Genomic DNA, 21,935 nt, shown 5'->3' on the forward strand with positions numbered 1-21,935 from the left:
TCATCTGCAATGTACTAACTATACTTTTTTCATCCCTTAAAAATGTTTAATGTCTCCACAGAATGGTGTAAAGAAATGCATCAATAAAAAATAAGGAAAAATACAATACCATAAAAAATGTCAAAGGTTTAAGTCTTATACACCAAATCCCATTATTTTACTTCACTTGCATAGAAGTTTTTGTAATGTGTTCTGGAAAAATAATTTTCTCTTGTAGTGTGTGTTGACATGGTTTTACTTGGTTATAAGAAGTTACAGCAGTAGACCGTAGAAGGTGCAGCTGAGTTCTGTTCGATCAGCTCCTTTGCCCTGGAAGTGCACAACAGAGTCCTCCAGTTAGCAACACCTCAGCTACAAAACTTTTGCTGCCCTTGAGCTTCATGAAAAAGCCAAGAAGCAGTAATAATGCCAAAATTAAATAATAATGACAAAATTTAATAATAATGCCAAAAAAAAAAAAAAAAGAGAGAGAGAGAGAGAGAGAGAAAGACAGTGCTGGACTGTTTCCTCCTAAATGTTAACTCCATGTACTTTTATGTTGCATGTTGGACAAATTTGACAGCTGTGACACTTTGAGAAGAAATAAGTATGGTGGTGTTATAAAGTAAACCTTCAGGTGACCAAATGCTAAATCTGAGGTGGGATCAAACCTCAAAAAGAAAAACCCCTAACACTAATCTTGGATTTAGTTACTTAAACTAGTGTACTTCAGGGGTATGTGGGGAGCATCAGATTGCAAAAACCATCATGCAATTTGGTATCAGTGCTCTGTGTTAATGAAAACTATATAGCCGAGATAACGCAAGTCAATGCACAGACATTTTAGCAATACTTACTGATGACTATACTACATCCTGTTCATGCTAACATGGTTGTTTTTGTGAGTGCAAAATTCAATCAAAAATGCACAAAAGCATAACAAAAGTGAAATAAGGAAAGGAAGGAGACTATCTGCAGTAGAGATGTTCTTATATTTGTATTTTTAAAATAATTATTGATTGCCCCTGTATACTAGTTTTACTGGGGTGAATTAAACAGTCCCACTAACTAGAGTGGTATAGGTTTATTGCTTAGGTGTCTGTCCTAGACCTGTGTCTGCAGGGATGCTCTGTGCGATGGGACTGTTTTGGCCTTAGCTGCTGCGTCACCTTTCAGGTGCTGAGTCCTTCCCTCCACCGAGCAGGCTCGGCCGCTCTGGAGGGGGTGCAGCCTTTCTCCCTGCGGGGACATCTAGTTCCCCCGGTCGTCTTAAAGGCAAATAGCAGGAAGTTGGACCACGCAGATAAGACAGGTGCTGCCCGGTGGTGAATATGCCAAAGGTGTGGTTGGTCTGCTGGATTTGAAGGATTCCTTAATATATTTCTATTTGAAGTGAAAATGGCTTTATTAGGCAAGTATTTTGAATGCTTTTCATGTGCTGCTGTAATAGCAGCTTTTTGGAGGTCCGTGTAGTTGATTGTTCTGAAAAAAATGCGTTCAGAAAATCCTGACAGTTGCCAGTCAGGATTTGAGGGGTGGAGTTATTTCACCTTGTTTTAAACCAATATTTGTAAAATGTTTTCTTTGATAATTATAATTTAAAATCCATGAAAGTGCTTTAAGGCTGTGAAAACCAACATTTCAATATTGTTTGATTTCTGCCTAAAAATGCTGTGAAGTAAAAGTATAATATATAACATTTGTTCCTGGGAAACTGTTTTAAGTCCAGTTTTTTTTGGCTTGATAGGAAGTTGAGAAAAGTGCTTACAAATGATAGATGTAGCAAAAATGTTCACAAGTAAAGATAGGCAGAAAATAAGAAGCAGCTTTCTAGTCATTAGGAGAGAAGGTTCCAGAGCAACCTTCCAGCAGAAGCAGCGGAGTCAAAACACATCTCGTTTTACAGTGTAGTCCCTTGGTTTTCCAGAAAAGACTATTTGACATGAAAAGGATGGTATCCTGGTGTGGGAGGTGACGGGATATCCCCACGAGATCCATTCCAGTTTCATATTCCTAAGCAGCAAGCAGTGCTCTGGTGTCGTCTTCCCTGTGTGAATTTTTCTGGTGGTCACAAATCTGAGCACCTGCAAAAAACGTTGCTGTTACGACTGAACTCGGATTGAGTACAAAAGGCTCTATACCCGTCTGCTGAGGAGACGCGACCGCAAAGTGTTAGGGACTAGGCAAACTGTTGTGGGAGGTTGGGCGCATGGAAAGAGAGACGTGAGGCTCAGCACGGCAAGGGCCGTCCCCTGGTGGGTGGGAGACGGGCTTTAGCGGGGCCCTTGGGCTATTCCCAGTGCGACTAAGCTGGGAGCTTGGTCACATCAGCTCGGCTTGCCGTGCTCCAGGTTACACAGCTGTGAAGTGGGGTAGCTACGTCAGAGGGTAGATGAAGGTGAGGAACTGGGTGGGATTTCTAGATGGCACATCCTGGGACGTGGGCTAGGGAGTTTTTTGCTCCCATGCATGGGAGGCTGCAGCCCCCGCCCCAGCAGAGGCCGGGAGTGCGCTGACGTGTGCCGCGCTGGCGTCTGTTAGCGAGCTCGGGAAACCTCCGGGCAGCATGTTCCTTTCCCATTCCTGCTCACCTGTCTGTAAACCAGTCCTCTCTCTTTGCTGTCGTTTCCCGTGTATAGAACAGGGTTCGTAGCATTTTCTGCCTCGTCAGTGTACTGTGAGGATAAATTTGCGGTTGTTTCCAAGGCTTGTAAAATAATGGAACCTTGCACCTAGCTCTATTAGATGGGGAGGAGCTGAGAAAAGGGTATACAAAAGAGTGAAACATTTCACTGGAAACTTTCCTTTGCTTTTTAAATGGCAGCAGTCTGAGGCTGTTAAAAAAGACAATTTTGGGTATAAGTGTTATAAAATGGAACTGCGGAGTGCAGAGAAACAAGTCTTTGCATTTAGCATATAGCAAGGGCTATCCTGCATCCAAGTTTTTCAAAGTATGCCCTTCTTCTCTGCCAAGAAACTTTATCTGAGCAGAGTTTAAGAAAGGTGATCATTTTTCTGGGATTTCTGGACAAAAGTCCCTGTGCGTGTGCGTGCGCATACATGCACAGAAAACTGCGCAGTCGTTTCACAGACATTAAGGATTTACTAATTAAGTGCCTCTTCCTCCAAACCAAAGCAATTTTCTGAATTTATGAGTGCAGAACAGATTTGTCTGAAACATATAGCTTTTCTTGTGGCCTGATTGTTTTAGCTTATTCTCAGTTATTGTTAACCATGGCTTAGGTTAAATGCCAGATTTTAAAAACATCTGAAGAGATAAGCCATTTTGTTAAATAGAACAAAGCTGTATTTTACGATGAAGACCTGCCTGGCAGAGAGATTTTTTTTTTTTTTTAAACTTTCCATGCTGTTTATCCAGTCACACTTCTTGAGAGAGAGTCTATCCATATGAACTGCACATCTGTATCTGAAGTTCCCCTGTGCATGTTTTAAATGACTGTGGTGTTAATTGACTTGATCTCTTGCATTGGACTTTCAGGTTCGTATTTTTACCTATCTGATTGGAAGGGAAGCTGCTTTTGCTGATAACCTGAAGTGGATGGCCTGTGCTAACAAAGGTTGGTTAATCTTCAACTGAAAACTTTGCTTTCAAAAGTATATTACTGAGCACATCTTCCTGCACATCTGACATCTGCACATATGGTGTCATTGACAACTAAGCAGAGACCATGGGTTGTTTTTTCCAGGGAAGGAAAAGACATATTTATCTGTAGCATATGAGTTTAAAATGCAAAAAAACTGTTTGAAATGTATTTTGTTTTCCTTAAAACATGCATGAAGCTTTTTAATGATGTGATCTTCAATTTTTGTTCAGAGAGCAAGTTGTAATTTCAAACCATTTGTGCTATTATAGTTGTTATTACTCAGTCAGAATTAGTTTGTTTCCTAAGAACCCCAGGTACGAGTCCTGTTGAGTTAGGCACAGTATGTAACACCAGACATCCTGTCCCTTGAGGAACTGACAGTGTAATTGAAAAAACAGATTTATTTCTGTAAGGAAGGAGCATTAAAACGTGTAAGATGCTGAGATGCTACAGTAAAAGGATTGGCTAATGTAAGTAAGAATGATTCAGAAAAAAGAAAAGATTAATCTTCAGGTTTTCCTTTAACTTTACTCTTGGAAAAAGAAAAAGTTCTTGCTTCTTTTCCTTTGTTCCAGATTATGTTATGATGAATTGCATCAGGTGCTATCCATTTAGTCATTATTGCTTAACTACTGTTGTGTCCAGCTGATGGAAATTACTCAGTTTGAAGTCTTGTCTTAATCAGCTAATATTACACCATAATTTAGTTTTAGTAATAGTATAAGAATCCTTTGAAGCATCTTTTTGAAGACAATTTAATCAACAAAATCTTTTAGCTTTTTAGTCCAGCACTACAGATTCATAAAGATCTAAGTACAGCAGCTCAGAAATTAGGACCAGGCAATAAAATCTGCCTCAGTAGATCATCTGGTCCACGTCTTCCTCATTCCCAGAGGGAGAACAGTGGTCACCTTTGTCATTCTTCAGGACTACTTTGTTCTTTTAAGAAGCACATTGCTGTTGTATAAGCCTAATGAAGAATTATAGTATTTCTAGTGTCTGAAACTGAGGATAGTGGTGAAGGGCATTTGATTTAGCAGCAGGTAAATAGGGTTTGAATCAATCGGACCTGGCTAATCTATTTTGGGGTTTTTTTTGCCCAGAATCTTACTCATATGAGTAAGATCCTAATTAAAAAGTTTAATGACTGTTTTTTCTATGCAATTTTATCTCTGGTTTAACAGTAATAATACTTGCTTTCTGATATTTTACAATGAAAAAAGCTTTTATCTCTGATTGGTAATTAAATACTTGTTTTATAGTCTTTATAATCACAATTGGAAGCAGCGTAAGTCATCATCTCAGGCAGTATGGATTTAGAACTTTTCCTTACAGTTTTCAGCCACAGCCCAGCCTTGTCCTTTAGTGAAATGAAGGATTACAGCACAGACAGTTGAGCAGTGTAGTAAAGCTGGTCTAAAGATTGGCTGAATGACTGGACTGCAGTTTACTTCTTGCTTGGGTGGGCCAAAGTATGTTGTTGTCACTGAGGGTCAATGGCTCTAAAATCAATTTTCCTTGCAGTGATTTTCCCCTTGGAAGCACAACATAGATGAAGGCTGTGTGCAGGGTTTCCAGCTGACTGGATGGTGGACAGCAGTCCTTTCCTTCAAAATGGGTCACAGGGGAAATTCATACCACCTTGCAAAACTCCTTTAGCTTCTAGGTTCCAATGGTGAAACCATGAAACTCCCCCAAGCATGCTTTTCTGTTACATTTTTGTGTGTAAGTAGGGCATATCTAGAGGGAGTTGGGCTTAATGAAGCAAAACAGCAAACCATTTTAAATACATTAAAATGTGGAAGAACCCCAAAGTCCCTCTAGAGTGGTTTGTGAAATTTGCAGTGATTTATTCTTTATCATAAGCAAGTGCACATGAAGGGGAAAAAAAATTCACTAAGATCCTCAAAAGAACAAAGGTAAAAGTTTCCTAATGCTCACTGTGCCAGATTTTAAAGTAAGCAGGCACTACTACCTTTCCCTCAGTGGTCACTTCCATCAGAAAGCTGTAAAAATAAAGGTGGGAGTTTATGCTTTAGTTACTCACAAAACAGCCAGTATTAAACATTTTTTTTTTCAGTAAAAGTCTCTATCGCATTATGACAGCCTCCCTTTCGAATGTTTGTTTATTTTTATTAATTACGCGGCATCAGTGTGGCTGGCACCTTGCAGAATGGACAAAGGAGGGGATTCATCCCCGCCGAGGGGCAGAGGCGGGGAGGGAGGGGAGAAGGCTTTGCGTAGCGGAGGGCGCAGCGTGGGCTCTGACTGCCAGCAGAGGACAGATCGGCCCCGAGGCAAACTGTGCCCCAGCTGTAGCGGCTTATAGCCTATTGTACTAGGGGAGAGGAGCTGCGTACAGGAAGCGCAGTCACATCCATCCCCGTTAACAGCATGACCCCGGCACCTCCAGCGCTGCGGGCTCTTGTGGGGAGTGGCAGCCGGCCAGTGACGGATACTGCTCACCTGCTCGAGAGGCCTCTGCGGCAGGGGGTATTCTCCACGGGAGCTTTACAGCTGCAGGGAAACAATGAATTCCCTCCTTCGTTCCTACCCAGAGAGGATTTTTTTAATTCTGGTATTTTATTAGTTGCAAGAGTATTGCATCCATTTTGCATAGTGTCCGGAAAATGAGACGCACTGCGCTCTGTTTAGAAATCCGATGGAGCCATTTTGAGGAGTTCTGTGTCTAATGGTGCACATTTACAGAAAAACAAGCAATCTGAAAACACGGGTTTGCAATGACTGTGTAACATGGAAGGGCAGCTAACTTGCAGAGCACATGTGTTCATGATTAACCACATTATTGTATGTATCTTATGCTTGGCATTACCAGATCTTACCTGTTTCCTTCACAAATTCTTCCCGTTGGGGAGAGAAAAAGCAGCGCAGACTGTAAGGGGCTCCGAAGTGCCGTAATTCACGTGCCTGGGAATGGAGAAGCAGGTGTTAGACTGTGAAAGTTAAGGCATGGGTTTGCTGCTGCTGCTTACATGGCCTCGGCAGCTGCGCTCAAGAACTTCAGAGCACGTCTTTTCCTGATGGTTAAACCTTGATGTATGAAGAGTAAGATTTTGAAATCAAAGGGGTACCTCTGATCCCTGGATACGAGAGTTTAATTTAACACTGCAGGAAGCTAATTCCTATGAGGTTTGACATTTGTTACATGTAGCTATGAACACAGGAATCATCAAAAAGTCTAGCTATTCAGTGAAATGAACCAAGAGATTGTCACCTAATGCTGTCCCTAGCTACAATATTGTAACTTATGGTAGAGGCTTCCCAACAGAAGTAAATGTAAAAATAAACATTATAGCAGGTATCCAAAATATGGGAAAGATCATTTGAGTAGCTTTTGCAATTTCTTTCACTTTATTGTAGTGGGAATCTAAAATTTAAGAGAAACAACTTCTTATAGAAGCAAATTAAATAAATCAATACTGTTTAGGAGAGATGAACCATAAATTCACAGAAGAGAGCTAATTTCTCATGTTAATTATGAGTCATGGAAATGATAAAGTCATTGTAAGTTTTCTAATATGAGCTTCAAAAGCACAAGCCATACTTATAAGGAGATCAAATAGATGAAAGGTCTTCAATGCAATAAATGAACTTCTCCAAAAAATTACAAATCAAACCCACCTCTGAGAATACATTAAAAAAATGCAAAGAGAATGCATATGGTTGTGCCCTATGACACCATCCTCATCTAAGTCTTGTAAAAATTGCTTCTAAAGATATTTTAGTAAACTCACTAATTTGAAGCTACCTGATTAAAATTTGTAATCTCTCTAATACACTCTTTCTTTCAATTTTCCATCCCTTGCAGCCTGTCATATGACTAAATCTGTGAAACACAGAACTAATAAAAAATACAGTTTTTTTTTTTTTCATATTAATCCCTTTTTCTTCCACTTGCTAGCCTTGGCTTCTTTAGCTGCCCTGCTCACGGGGTAAGGAGCATTGCATGGCCAGCCTGGAAGCACATGCCTGCCAGTATTCACGTGCTGAATTAACCATCTAGTGCCTTCCAAACAGGATTCTCACTGTCACTTCTTCCAATCTGGGGGTCGCCACAGGTTTTCACAGAACTCAGTTGTCTTTGAGACCTTTATTTCTTTACTAACTTTGTTTGAAATTGTTTTTCTGAATCAAACAGGCTAAGCGCAGTCTCTCTTAGTTTTAGAAAATCAGGCTAGAAATTATTTGCTCTATTGCAACATTTAGGGATATGATTTGCAATATCACCAAGTACCACAACAAGAAGTGAATGCTTTGCATGTAATATGGTGTCTGGAGAGTTCTGTGATATTATGTAGGCTATTATATGAGATATGACAGTATGCATTTTAAAAATGCTACAAAGAGAAATACCTAATGTAGTGCACATCCACATGAAAAGTAGTTACAAATAACTTGTTCAAGTAGGTGTCTCTCCCTGTGTTGTCTGTACATATGGTTCAAATGGATCTCTTCTAAATAAAAAATAACAGAAAAATGTTTGCCATTACCAGTATCTTGTACAGGTAACAACCTGTATGGCATAAACATTGAATTGTTTCAGATTGTGTCTCATTTTCTGTTTCATTATTTTTTCTTTTTTAATTCTTTTTTTTCTTGAGTAATCAAGCTAAGTATTTTCACTTGAAAGACTGACATAAAAACCTTTCAGAAGGCAATCAGAGTTTATGCTCATTTTACAGCAAAGTATTTTCTGTCTCAAAGGTAGCGTATAGGCTGTGATAATAGAATTCTCTCGGCGTAAACATGCAGGAGCTTCTTAAATGAATCTTTAAACTTTTGATTTTAACTGAGGTATGACATTGGTAAGTGTTAACTAATCGTGATTTCAACCTATTTGGTAAGAAAACACTATTTGGTAAAAATGACCTGTCCATCACCTTAAATTCAATAGTATTTTTTTCCTAGTAGTTAAATTCCTCTGAATTTTAGCCATTATGTAATAATCTGATATAGATATATTAAAAGTGTTTAAGTGCAGGGGTTGTCCCTTTGTTCTCTGTACACTGCTTAGTGCAAGCAGGATCTCAGCTCCAACTATAATTTTGCACACTGTTAGAAGTGTAAGTACTGGCATGATATGCACTGAAATGTGTATGAGCTCAACAGAAAAGATAAAATGTGAGTAATGATTTAAGATTGCGTAGAAAACACTGACACAAAAATATACCGAAGCCTGCTCCTTAAAGGCAATTAAGAAAATTGTCCATGAGGACAATTGAAAGGATAGGTTTGAGAACAGAGGAGAAAAGGGGATGTGGACGTGCACGGAGACTCCCTGCTTTGAATCTCCTACCGAGAAAAGAGCAGATTTTGTGTGCTCTTTGCTTTTAGTGGTCTCAGTCCTCACTGGTAGCTGCTACACACGAGTCTAAGATGGAGGAAGAAGGGCAAAAGGTCTATTAGTCTATTTATGCTTCTGTTTCACGTTTCTAAATTTCTGTGAGTGTCCTGTGTTTTCGAGTATGTAACTTGAAACGTGAACAGTGCTGAACACATTGCCTCTGAATATTGGTTCTTTTTTAAGTTCTCATAAGGCATCCCAAGATTCAGGTGCTCTGAACGGCTTTAAGAAAATGTAGATCACCTCCTGAAAAATGAAAGTGATCTACACAGTTCTGAAATGTTTTGAATACTTGATTAGAAGCATTATAAACCACAGTGTGTAAATGAATAGCTCATATTGGCAAATAATTGTATTTTGACTATGCACTGTGTGTAAATGAATAGCTCATATTGGCAAATAATTGTATTTTGACTATGCACTGGTATTTGCACCAAATGAAAAGGACCACATGGTGAAATATCTCTTAGTCCCGACAGGAGGGGAAAACCCACATTTTGACTTGTGAGACTCAGCAGCCATAAAACTAGAGCAGGAAGCATTTCAGAAAGACTAATGTATATATTGCTTTTTTTCCTCAAAAGTCTTCTAAGCCAATAATTCATGAGAGCACATTATCATTTTCTTTCTTTCCACCATATACACAGAATGTAGCTTTCTCAAGTACAAGTTTCCCAAACTTATGTCAATCATTTTACTCTATGGCTGAAAAAGCTTTTAAAAACTCAGACAAAAATACTTCTAGGAAGTGAGGGTTAATCCATAATATTATATATAATAGCAAGTTAACCTCATCACACGATACTGAACTTAATAAATAAAAATAAAATTTTAAATAAGTGAAACTCCTTAGGTAGTAAAATTACAGTGTCCATTTTCAGAATACTGAATATTTGAAGGGATAAAAATTAATAGTATAATCAAATTAATTTTGTAGAAAAAACCCTGCTTTTTCTGATGTTGAAAACGTGCATTAAACTACTTCTATGACTTTCTTCATTTTGTAGACTGCTACTATAAAATCTATCATTATACTAAGACTTACTTCATACAGGTAAGGCTATGGCTGGGTTAAGATGGAGTGTATGTAGAAACATCTGGTTTTGTATTGCATAAGTAATAGGCTGGTGTATTGAATCAGGATGGTCTAGCGTTCAGACCACTGAGCACCCTGGCCATATTGCAAAGTTTGGCCCTTTACAAAGAGAAAAGGAGAGTAAGGACTAGGATCCCTTCTGCATTGTCTTCCTGCTCCGTCTGTGCAGGTAAATGTGATGGGAATTTAACTCCTCACAGTGGACCGGTTCACGTGTAGTACCACTAACCCGTAGTAAACCTGGAGCAAAGGGCAATGTAGTACTTCATTGTACGGTAAACTAAATAAACTGGAAGTTTAGGACTAAAATAAGCTAAATTCAAAAATCAGCCACCAGACTGCAAGAAGAAATATAATTCTGTCCATCTTTCTTTTAGGACAGCAGAGTAGTTTTCCCCTGCCTTCCAAGTGTGAAGGATTAGAGGGACTCTGGTTGCCTCCACTTCCTTTCTGCTTTAGTGCATTATCTGCAGCCTTTCCCTCGTGTGCTTGTTCATTATTTTCCATACAAGAATAATCTGTTCTAGTTTTTTTATGATTAACACTGGGATAATGTTCTGGATAGCGAAACTGAATGTTTCAGGTTTTTGGGACAACTGTGTATAGTACTCTTGTGGACCCTTACTGTGCTCTCTAAGCACGTTTCTATATAACATAGCGCAGTGCAATAAAGCTACAGAAGTTCAACCCCCGCCCTGGGCTGGGACAGTATTAGGCACAGTGCTACCTGAGTGTCTTGTTTTGGGACACATGGTATCATATTATCAGCGTGCCACAGCCTTTCACCATGTAGACACAATGTGTCATCTGAGCTTTACTAGGTATATGCTTACAGGCATTCTGTGAGATAAGGAAATTCCAGTATATGTACATGAAGTTGAAACTTTAGACTAAGGCCCAGGCCTACAGAAATGAGAAACACCCATTAATTTGAATATACTACTCATACCTAGGTGATTTCCACAAAGAAACACATATTCACAGTTTCCAGCCTTATATTTCTGGTTTTGCAATAAATTAAGAAACATAAAGAGTTAGTAAAAGCCATTAAGGGGGAAGAAAGGTAGCTGGGTTTGTGGAAAGTCAGAAAGGTTTATTTAGAATCTTGATGGAAGATTTAAGTCAGCTTAGTTGTTTTATCTCTCTATAATAAACACAGCTCAGAAGTTCTTCCCAGCTTCCACTTTTTCTGCTAAAGGTTGATATTCCAGCCCTGTAGAAGATGTGATCATGTTAAAAAATTGTAGGAAGGTCTCTTTCACGAAAATTGCACATTGGTCTTTTCTTGTTAAAGAAGAATGCATATGAAGGGGGAATGATGTATTTAAATAAGGCCTGATATAGCCTTGCAATTTGTCAGTCCTTACTCACCCTTGCGTGACGTGGGTTCCAGGCACCAAGGTCATGATGTATAAAGGTACTTGACATTTGAGCACTGAAAAGGAGGTGGTGACAGCTGAAATGGCCTTTCTGGCTTTTCCCATTCTCACTGCTGTCAGGTTGTAGGAGATATGGTTTAAAGGATTAACAAAGTTGTGATCACTTAGCCAGGCAATTCTAGGTGTAGCCTCCATCCTCAGTGACCTGCCGTTTGTAAATAACATGTTGCTGTTATCTGAAGTTTAGCCGTGTTCTACAAGAATGGGCAATTTAGAGCATATGCAACTACTGTTCTGATGCAACTACTGTTTTGTGACTGTAGTTCAAATCTGTAATGTTCCTTGAAGCTGGACAGGCTTTGTGTGAGACATTATACACATTTAATACCAGCTCTTATTTCTGAAGTATGTACCGTTTTAAAAAAAATATCCCCAAACTAATTCTTTACCATTAAACATCAAAAGTTTCTAGACCTAGCAGTGCTGCTGTCTATAGCAGTCTTGAGAACTCAGTCCTTCAAGACTGACACACGGTTTCAGACTTGTGCTTTCACCAGCTAGTACTGTTTGAGACTGCTTCTTATCAAATGTTCCCTCCTTACATTTCTCTGGAAATAAATAAGCAGAAAACTTAAAAGATACAGCACACATTATAGTCCTTGTTGCAATCTTCCTTCATTTATTCTCTCTGGTTTATAACTTGGAATTGTGTGTTTTCGCAGGGTTTTTTACTCAGATCTCTACCTTAGCTGATGTTCAAGAGAATGTCATGGAATATCTCCACGTTCTTAGCCGACCAAAGGTTATTGACCAAGAGCACGATGTAGTATGGACTGAAGCGTATATTGACAGCACTGTAAGTCTGCATGAGAAAGCAATTAATATAGGCTTACTGCATATAATGGGGAAGCAGGATCAAAACTGTTGTTGTGTTAACAGCAGTAGGTGTGTGTCTGATTTGTATCACTGGAATGCGGAATTCAGGAGTCGATATCTATATGTTATAAGTATATGTTATAAGTAAATAATTCAAGATGACTGAATTTTAGCAGCTATTTATATGCTGTGAAAACATACAAATTAGTACAAATTAATAAGGCAAACATGATGACTAACAGCATAATTTTTGAATTTATGACCTCCAAGTGTGCATCCTTCTTTGTCAAGAATGGACAGTAGACAGAAATTGATTAGACTGAGTAATTTTTTTCTAAGTATTTTAAAACATGTTGATGAATCTGTCAATATGAAAGCATAGGTTGACAACAATATTTTTAGTATATAAAAGCTAGGGGGCCACTACGATGTCTTAGTGTGAATAGTAGTGAGAAGATTCTGTATTTTAAATTGCGTTGAGTTGGTGATCTGTTAACAAAATTGCCATAAATGTCCAATATTAAGTTGATATCTGTGAAACGTGACAGTTGGTGCAGAATTATCTGTTCTGCAGTGGCTGAGAATACCTTTTTATTTCCTTTCCTTTTTTTTTTTTTTTTTTAACCATTTGTGGTAAATAGTCAGTGTTGCAGATAAAGACTGTTCATTTTGGTTGGTTGATTTAAAATAGCTTTTTAACTATTTTTGTTGTTATCAGATTAAAATATTTTGTTTTGTGTATTATCTATAGAACTAGAGGTTGCAGCCATGTCTGTCTTTTAAATACTTAGCACCACTTGTATTAATCTAATGAATAGATCACAAATCACTAGTGGCAAAGTTGTTTACTTCTCTTGCATTTTAACTTTCTACCTTCATGAAAATGAGGCAAGGTAGGAAAACTGCATCAACTTCGCTTTCCTTTTTTAAAGTTCTTTTTAGTTTTGAAAGGCTGTAATACTTCTAGGAAGTTTAGTTTTAAATCAACACAAAAATGTTCTAGAAAAAAACAATTGAGAATGTAGTTTTGCTTCAGTTTCATGTTTCCTTAAGTGTTTCCTTTCTATACTTCAGTTGTGGTCAAGGGTACAGCAATGTAAAATAAATGCTAAAACTGCACTTACCAAGGAGAAACAAAAATTTGCTTGGAAATATTGGTTTGAAGGGAATTTACTTATTTTTATTTCCCGCTTTAAAAAAATATATATATATTCTTCTTCGTTCTTTCTTTTATTGAAACCTAATGGCGAGAAGAACAGTAACTACCTCTTTTCACTGTCTCTTCAGGGTATCTCATGAAATGGGAAGACAAAATAGGAAAATCTAGCTCTCACTCATTTCTGTCTTCTTCTGCTTGAAGTAATCGGTGTGTGTATGTGTGTTTGAGGGGAGTTCATCTATCTCCTAGAGAGAGTAGCAGGGAGAGATCTATGTAAGTGGCATCTTAGTGTAACTCTCCTTCTTGTCTTTGGCCTCTCAATCTTGGATTAAAAGTGTCCTCGCAAATGAAACCTTGCTCCTTTTGCCTCTCTTAGCACCAATCCTCCCCCTCCCATATCAACAACGTTCAAAATGTTGTTTCAGAATTAATTTTGCGCTTTACTCTCTTTCCTCTCTGTTAGTCTGTATTTCTTGGATCACTGCAGGGAGAAAAACATTCAGAAAAGTTGGTCTAACTTTCAGTAATTCTCCCCTGGGTGATGGAAAGTCAAAGCAAAATGAACAACTTAATATTGTGTGAAATGCTAACTGAATACAGCAGGGGTGAGTAAATGCCAATGCACACTGAAGAACGCTAGAGGGAGTGTAGGGAAGGAATCTCGAGAAAACAGGAAAAATAAAAAACAATGGAGCTGTTACATTCTTGAATAAAGGAATTGCTTAAATCAGAAGTTAGAAGTACTTTGACTGTAGTAAAACAGCTTTTATTCAGTTTTCTCTCTTCTCTTTTCACTCTCCTAAGACTAATGTCAGTACACACACACACACACACACACACACCCCTCTATTTGGAAGTGTGTGAAAGCTCCACTCAGCAGTTGGGGCCCTAATGGATTAGATGCTTTAAATAAAGGTTTAAAAATAGAATACAGTGATCTGTTTAGTTGCAAACTATCTTTCTACTCATTCCCCCATCCTCCCCTACCCCCTCCCCCCCCCAAAAATCATAGACAAAGGAACAGGATACATTAAGGGAATCATATGTAAAACTCTAGAAAAAGCAGTGAAGAAAACATTATAACAAACCAGATGTGCCTTTACCTCTGCTAAATCTGCCTCAGTGCTACTTTCAAAGACAGATACTTTCAGATTCCCTGGCCATCTTTAGTGTCTTGGCATTGGAAGTGCCACCTAAATGATCCTTTCCATCGCATAGCTTGTGGATTTTCACAGACAGTTTATCTTCCCTGCTGATGAGATGTGAAAGCCCGCTGGGGCTGCTGCTTGGACATTGCCAGCTAAGAGCGAGGCATGTGTTGCCAGACAACTTAAATGTTCTTATCATCCAGCTGTGTCAGAACAGCATGGCTAGATTCCCAGGGTCATATACATGGGTGTAATTGGTATCATTATGCCTTAACAGCATGGAGTATACTTTCCTTCTCTCCCTTCTCACCAAATACCAGAGGCTAGTTGGCCAGCTGTGCTGTTTTTGAACAGTTAACAGTATGCTGGAATACACAAGGACCCAGACAGGGACAAACTGGACAGGAATAGTCTTAGGATACAAAACATTTTCCCTGGTGCCCCAGCCTGTTCTTATCCCATTTTTGTTTAGGACAAAGTCATCTATGAAAACCAGAAGTCAGGTCATTTAAGTTTTTGATACCATTTCCTTTAGGAACATCCACAGGAGAATTTTGCTACTAGAACAAAGCATTTAATTCCTGCAACTCTTCACCTTTCCCATATGAGGATGTCTGCAAAATGTCCAAGCAGCAGCCTTTTCAGCCTAGCCTTGACACTCAGAGGAAAGACAAAAGGCTTCATATACTGTTTGAAAAAGGTAAGGCATTTCCAGAGTTGGAAAGACCTGGCAGGATATCACATGCAGAAGGTGTAACTTGGAGAAATCTGTATGTTTGTTAGGTCTGCCGCTTCTTTGGTAATGTCAGAATTAACATACTGGTCTCAGCTTTGATAGCTGAAGGGACTATAAAGCAACTGAGACTAGGGCTGTGTGAGTGACTGCTAGCTTGGCAGGCAGCTGAACTGGCCTGTCCCTTTTTCTCCTCAGTGTTTCCTGCCTTTTTAAAGACGTAACCAGCCAACTCCTGGGTCAGTTTTAGTGACTTTCCATCTCAAAATACCTTCTGCTTCTTCCCTTAAACCCAGAATGTCATGTTGGAAACAGGCTGTTATCAATGCTTCAGAGCCCTGCGTCTTTCAAGCGTGTCGTTAGACTCAAGAAGGGATATAATCTTAAGAGGTGTTACTCACCTCTTAAGTCCACCAAAGACTTTCTTTTCAAAATCATTTGATGTTATAAGGTCTGGGGAAGACTCAGCTCAGTACAGTCATTTGTTTGAGAAATAGTCTTTACAGGCTTATCTTGGGCTAACTGCAAAAGCAGTTTCACAATAGTTGTAGTGCTATTCCTATAATAGACTAGTAGCTTAAGTGCTACCTATACCTTTAGATTGAGATGTTGGGATTGAAGTATGTGATACATGGCAACCAGTGTCTAGTCTCCTGATTCAGGGTCTTGTGGTTACAAATTTCACACTTTCACCGAAGGTTGGTCTCTCTTCAGTTTGTGCCTGTCCAGTCAGCAGTTAGATGTGTGCTAAAGGTGCATGAGCTCTGTTGAATCTGTGCAGGTCTAAGGGAAAGAGTGGGTTGTCAAGAGTGAGGGGATGGGCAGATGTTTCTCGACTCCAGAATCTAACAGGAGGAGAGTCTGTCTTGCTCCACAGTCAGACAGATAGCTGGAAGGGCCTGCTGCAGGGATGTAGATGGGCCATCCATTTGATGGGCCCTAGATGGTGAGGCGTGGACAGCACTCCAGTAGACCAGTCTCAATATAAGCTTTCTGCCTCAAAGCTAGGTGTCAGATTTTGGGTCTGATGTTGCTGCTTCAACCTCACTAGGACCTAAGAGTACTTTGTACTTCAGAAAACAGAATATCTTAGTGGGTGCTTAAAAATAGAATTGGTTGTCTAATTGCAAGCTTTGAAAGCTACTCTTTCCTGAGTAGATATGGTTTATAAAAATATGGAAGTATCTGAGGGAGGGAACAATTTTTAAATGGTCAGTGACTATTTTAAACATAAGTGCAGCTCTAGCAAGTCACTTCAAGGGGACATATGTGGGAAAAGTGCCTGGGCATTGTGATATTCTAGTAAACTAACTGGATCTTTGGGATCTGGATACTTACCTATGAAGTACAGAAGCCCTTAAATCCTTTTCTGGATAGCATCTGGAATGTGGAGAAACATTGCTTTTAGCTGTGGGAAATGAAAAAAGAAAGCCCGGACTGGCACCTAAGTTTTCACTGTTTAAATGCTTGCTTGCAGCTGAGAATTTATTTATTGGAGTGTGTAATTTGACCAACTTGGACCTTTGTTGCCTCTTCCTGATGAAATTTATTTCTTACAAATGTACCTTAAGATATTCTGTGGATCTGATGCACTATTGAGTTCATCGCCTTCAGGCTATTAGTTTCAAGCTGTGAGCAGATTCAGGCATACATTACCATGGTGGCTATGTTCAGCTTCCAACTGGAAGCTTCCTTTGCATTGAAAAGGGCGAATTATTGTTTCATTTAATGTTTGGAGATGACTATCTAGTGCTTCTGAATTTGAGAGTTCATTAAAAAACAGAAAATTTTCTAAGTTGTTATAGGTCATCTCAATATGATTCCAAGGATCATGAATAGTGAGTGTTTTTTATTCTTTATACTGTGCTTCATGTTAAAGTACTGTGTGTTCATCCTTCATTCACATTGTTCTCACCTTCTCACAGACGCATCAAATTATGGATTTTAGTTTAATTCTATAATAGCTGTTAAAAGAATGGCTCTCTGTCTTTTTCTTCTTTTTTTAAGCAGGGATTTTTCTGAAATATTTTCCAACCAAGAGGCTGATACCCTGCTGGCAAGGCAACCTGTTTGAGAACCTTATTTCCTCTTATAGGGGCAGGAATTGAGGTAGCTTTATTGAGCTAAAGCCTGGAACAAATATTTCTTAAATGCTTACAATGGATAATACCAATTATATTATTTCGTACGGACAATCAATTTCAACTGTTTTACCTTCATGCTTAAAAAAGAAATCAAGCAGTATATAGGAATATTCTCATTCTGGTTCAGTCTTTGCAGAAATGAAGTGGGAAGTACAGGAAGTTCACACTTCTGAGATATCTGTCACACCAGAATCAACCTGTTTTAAATGTCAAAGTATGTCAAAGGATGAATTTTGGGGCAATTCCAGTGAAACTGTATACATGAAGTGGTGTATGTAATGTGCAGAGGTACAGTGGAAACTCCTACAGGCTCAAAGCTATTGTTCTGGAAATTTTTCCCTTTCAAGAGTTTAGGGGGAGGTATCATTAAAACACTCCTCAATGCTTCTCCTGTTCACTCAATTTTCTTTGTGCTCAGTGCATGTAAGAGCTTTTATGGAGTAACAAAAATTAAATAGTACCCTATTTCCACTAGCTTCTATTCCCAGAGATATCTTCAAACACTTTTGGTGGCACAAGTTAATTGTGCTATTATAAGAAGTGGGTGTAATTAGCATTTTTATCATGATAAAAGGTTCCCAGGGCCTCTATTTGAAAACTAACTTATAGATTGCAGCACTGGAATCCATTAAACTGCCTCAGAGGGTCCAAACGCCCATGAATGTCCACAGCAAGTAAATATTGGTAATCACTGCAGAACTGAATGTCAGGAAATATCGCTAATCAGCAGCTGTGAGAAGAAAATTTATATATAGGCAACAAATGGTTTTTTAATGTCAGTTTTTAAAACTCTTAAATCTATGCTGTTTTCTTTCCAGCTCCACTTTGGACTGGATTGTATGCTCTTACCCTCTCTCTGTGGCCAGCATCTCTTAATCTCTAATAATTTACTGCCCTTTATCAGAGCAGGTCATCACCACTGACTGACTCAGAGGTTCCCATGAGAATTTCCTTTTCTTACTCCAACTATATTGGAGTGACTTCAGTCAGGGAGGGAAAATTCCATGCATGAATTTCAGGGCTTCCATCAGGTAGATTTGTGCTTAGAATAAGGTTCTTCAGCACTGTTTTGTCTCCTACAGATCTGCAGAGGTCTTTTCACAATGGTGATATGTGAAAAAATGAGTAGCTCAGGGAATGCCTCTCATCAGCTCTTCAGTTTAGATTAATTTTCCTGGAAATATATACTTGCTCCAACTACCTTATCTTTTCAAAAGCTTCTGTAAGAGAATGATTTCAGTTTGAGGATGCAGATCTTCTGCTCCAATAGTTATGGTCTGCTGTATTTACACTGGGATCTGATAGATTTGGGATGGTGCTTAAAACGTTTACAATGGTGATCAACCCAGCTACCTGCAAAGGTTTAAAACAAACAACAGAAAAACAAAAAAAGAGCTTCACATACTCATATGTAGGTGCAGAAACAAACATTACTTTAGGCTGATGATTAGCGGGCCATCTGTGAAAATCTTCACTGACACTCCAATAAAAAAAGCTGTGAGCCATGACTTTTATGAGTTCTCTGGCTCAAAATTTCCAGTCACCATAATTAAGCATTCTAGTTTTCTACTAAACAGTTCTAATCTGTTTGTTTTACTGCTGAATCTAGAATAAATGAATTACCATTAACAATATTAACTTTTTAAAATTCAGTAAGATCAGTGTCAACTGTCAAAACATAATGAATGCTCAAGATAGTGAATGAATAAACCTCTCTACTGAATAGAATTAATGCACATTCATTATCTTTTAGATGCAGCTCAAAATAACAATGAATGGTGTTCTTTTCTGAAAGCAAATGCACATCTCATTTACTTATGCTAGGCAGCAGGGTGCTAATCAGTGCAAGGAACGCTGTGCCACTTAAATTTGAGCTTAGAGCCCTTGCTCACGCAATGCAGGTACAAGAGTCGTTGTGCAGCATGTCCCAATAAAACAGACAAGTTGAGACCCCTGAAATAAAAGTGGGAACATGCACAGGAAAATAAAGTCCACAATGATCTAATGGGAATGTGGATATTTTAAATAATAAGAATGTTGTGTTTGCATGAAACAGATCATACAAAAATAAAGACACGGATAAGCCTAGGTTGCACTTATGCACATGTATGTGTGCACATGTGCACCCTTCAGCTCTTGAAGTCAGTTCCTTCATGTTTGATAAATTACACATTTGCTTTGCTCCACTGCTCCTGCTGGAACTTACGCTGTTAGGGCAATTTTCAGCGATTGCATTAAGCACAGAATACTACTACATAGAGCTAATTGCTAGTTGTCAAAGCCACTAGGAAAAATGTTGTAAGGAAATAGCAATATTTATTTTAATGAATTAACACTTTTCATGTGTATCACTTTATATGGTATTTACACTATAAAATGCTATATGCTGTACATCAAAAAGATGTTTAAAACATCTAAAAAAACAAAAACAAAAGTCTTGCACTTAAAGAGGAACATAAAATTTCCTGCTGGGGATGTGGAACATGGAATGCCATCTGTATTATATGGCACTGAGAAAACTGATTATGTTTGGACCTCTATTTCATAGCAGATGGGTTCATTAAATTTAATAGCCTCCAGAGCCTTTAGAAACAGTGTTAAAAACATGTGGAACATGCTGAGACACTTCACTTCTCGCCCCACAGTCATTATAACTCTGGCACAGACTATAAATATTACAGTACTTTATTTCCATTGAAATGGATTACTATTATAATTATTTTTGCTAGTGTACATTTACATGAGGAATGCAGAATGCAAATCCTACTTTCTCAAACTTTCAGAGATGTGGTAGATTTCTTCAAATGTATTTTACAATTCGTTGGACTTCGGGGCTTTGATGCAGATCTTATTTTTATCTTGCGACATCAGCAAGCAGCTGCAACGCCGCAACAAAGCTAGGTCTTAAGCAACGTCGCTTCTGACGTGGCCCAAATAAGACAAGCACCATATTAAACCACAGAAAGGATATAAGAGCAGTGTTAAGTATTCACTTTTAGCTTTACATTGATTCTCTTTTCTAGTATTTTATATGATAGGGTAACTACTGTTTGACCTGCTCATCTTTCATCACGGGAGCACCGAGAGATTATATATCTAATTTTAAAACAGAGTATTTCCTCGGGAAACATTGCTTTACACAGAGTAAAACCTCACCTCTTTTTGAAATATTCTCAGAATTTGATAGCTAAAGGAATGTTTTAGTACTGTTTACTTTTTGGGTTTAAATAGTATTTCAAATGAGAGCAGGGTAAATTTACCTTTGTAGATGCTGTAGTGCTTTGGCAACTTTCTAGCATTCTTTCATCTCTACAAGCATAAATTCTAATGTTTAAACCAAAATACTCTTTTTATTAACTTCATGTCATATTTGATCACAATTTTTTCAAAGAGTATCTCAGTTTCACAACTAACCATATGAGATTGTTCTCCTACAATGTAGCACTCAGTAATGGTCCTCTGTTTCTGTTTCCTTCGCTACTGAATTCTGTGTTCATCCATGCCATCTTTTTCTGTTTTCTAAGGTCTCTTTTGCTTTTTAGATTGTTCTGACCTTTTTACTCTGAATTTCCCCTTTCCTGTTGCTAACTTCAACTCCGGTATTTTCACTCTCCATTGCTTTTGTTGATTTTTGTTACCAAGATTTAGAAACTATTAAAAAAAAAAGGCCACTAAAATCTTGCTGTGGTAGATGATGTGTGAAGGCAGGATTAGATAGATATACCTTCCACATATATTTTATATTCAAAGTATTAGGTAAGAGTCACCAGGTGTTTAGGAAGGATATAGAGAGGAGTACAAGGATGCAGTAAGACAGTATGGGTCAACACAATAAGCACGGATCTGTCTGTGAGATCTCCTCTCAAGGGGAGGGCCATGCACAAATGCAGGTTCTCAGCTTTCAAACGTGGTGTTCTCCTCTACAGTGTTGCCACACTAATGCTGTTTGTCTGCGTCTTAAAAGTCATGGAGTCCTTCCCTGTGCTTCGTAAGTTTAATTTCATGGAAGTATTTTGGCAGCCCAGTATGGTTTACCATTTACAGCTGTAATGATGTTTCAAAGAAGTTACATTCCTGAAACACGTTCTGTGATTAGATTTTAGGAATCAGAAAATTCAGTTAGATTCAAATGTTAAATGAACACATTTTGCTGTTTTGAGAGCTGTAAAGCCTTATTTTAGGACTTTGTCATGAATTGTTATGTTTTTATTTGTTGCTTTTATTGTATGCATAGCATGTCTTGTGGCTCGATTGCTTTACAGGGAAATACTCCTTCTTCTTATATGAAAACTGATTGGATGCATGTTAAAAAGGATTCATAGAGTTACAAATGTCTGCAGCATTTCACCTGCTGGATGTTGTCCACCAGTTACTACACCAAATTACAGAGAATTGCTCTGCTGTTGAATTTGATTAACAGGCATATTCACGCCCAGAGGGTACCGGTCTCA

The 21,935-nt window shown here is 38.5% G+C and overlaps 1 protein-coding gene across 2 annotated transcripts in view; it reads left to right on the forward strand.

Moving 5' to 3' along the window:
* The window catches only part of CACNA2D3 (calcium voltage-gated channel auxiliary subunit alpha2delta 3), a 478,082-nt gene that overhangs the window by 297,198 nt on the left and 158,949 nt on the right, over positions 1-21,935 (forward strand). For both annotated transcript variants that reach the window (XM_026096289.2, XM_064518911.1), the window contains exons 12-13: positions 3,479-3,557; positions 12,147-12,280. In XM_026096289.2, the coding sequence (XP_025952074.1) occupies positions 3,479-3,557; positions 12,147-12,280 (213 nt within the window). The remainder of the gene's footprint in view (positions 1-3,478; positions 3,558-12,146; positions 12,281-21,935) is intronic.

The sequence above is a fragment of the Dromaius novaehollandiae genome, chromosome 12 (assembly GCF_036370855.1).
Source record: "Dromaius novaehollandiae isolate bDroNov1 chromosome 12, bDroNov1.hap1, whole genome shotgun sequence".
In the NCBI taxonomy this organism is placed as follows: Eukaryota; Metazoa; Chordata; class Aves; order Casuariiformes; family Dromaiidae; genus Dromaius; species Dromaius novaehollandiae.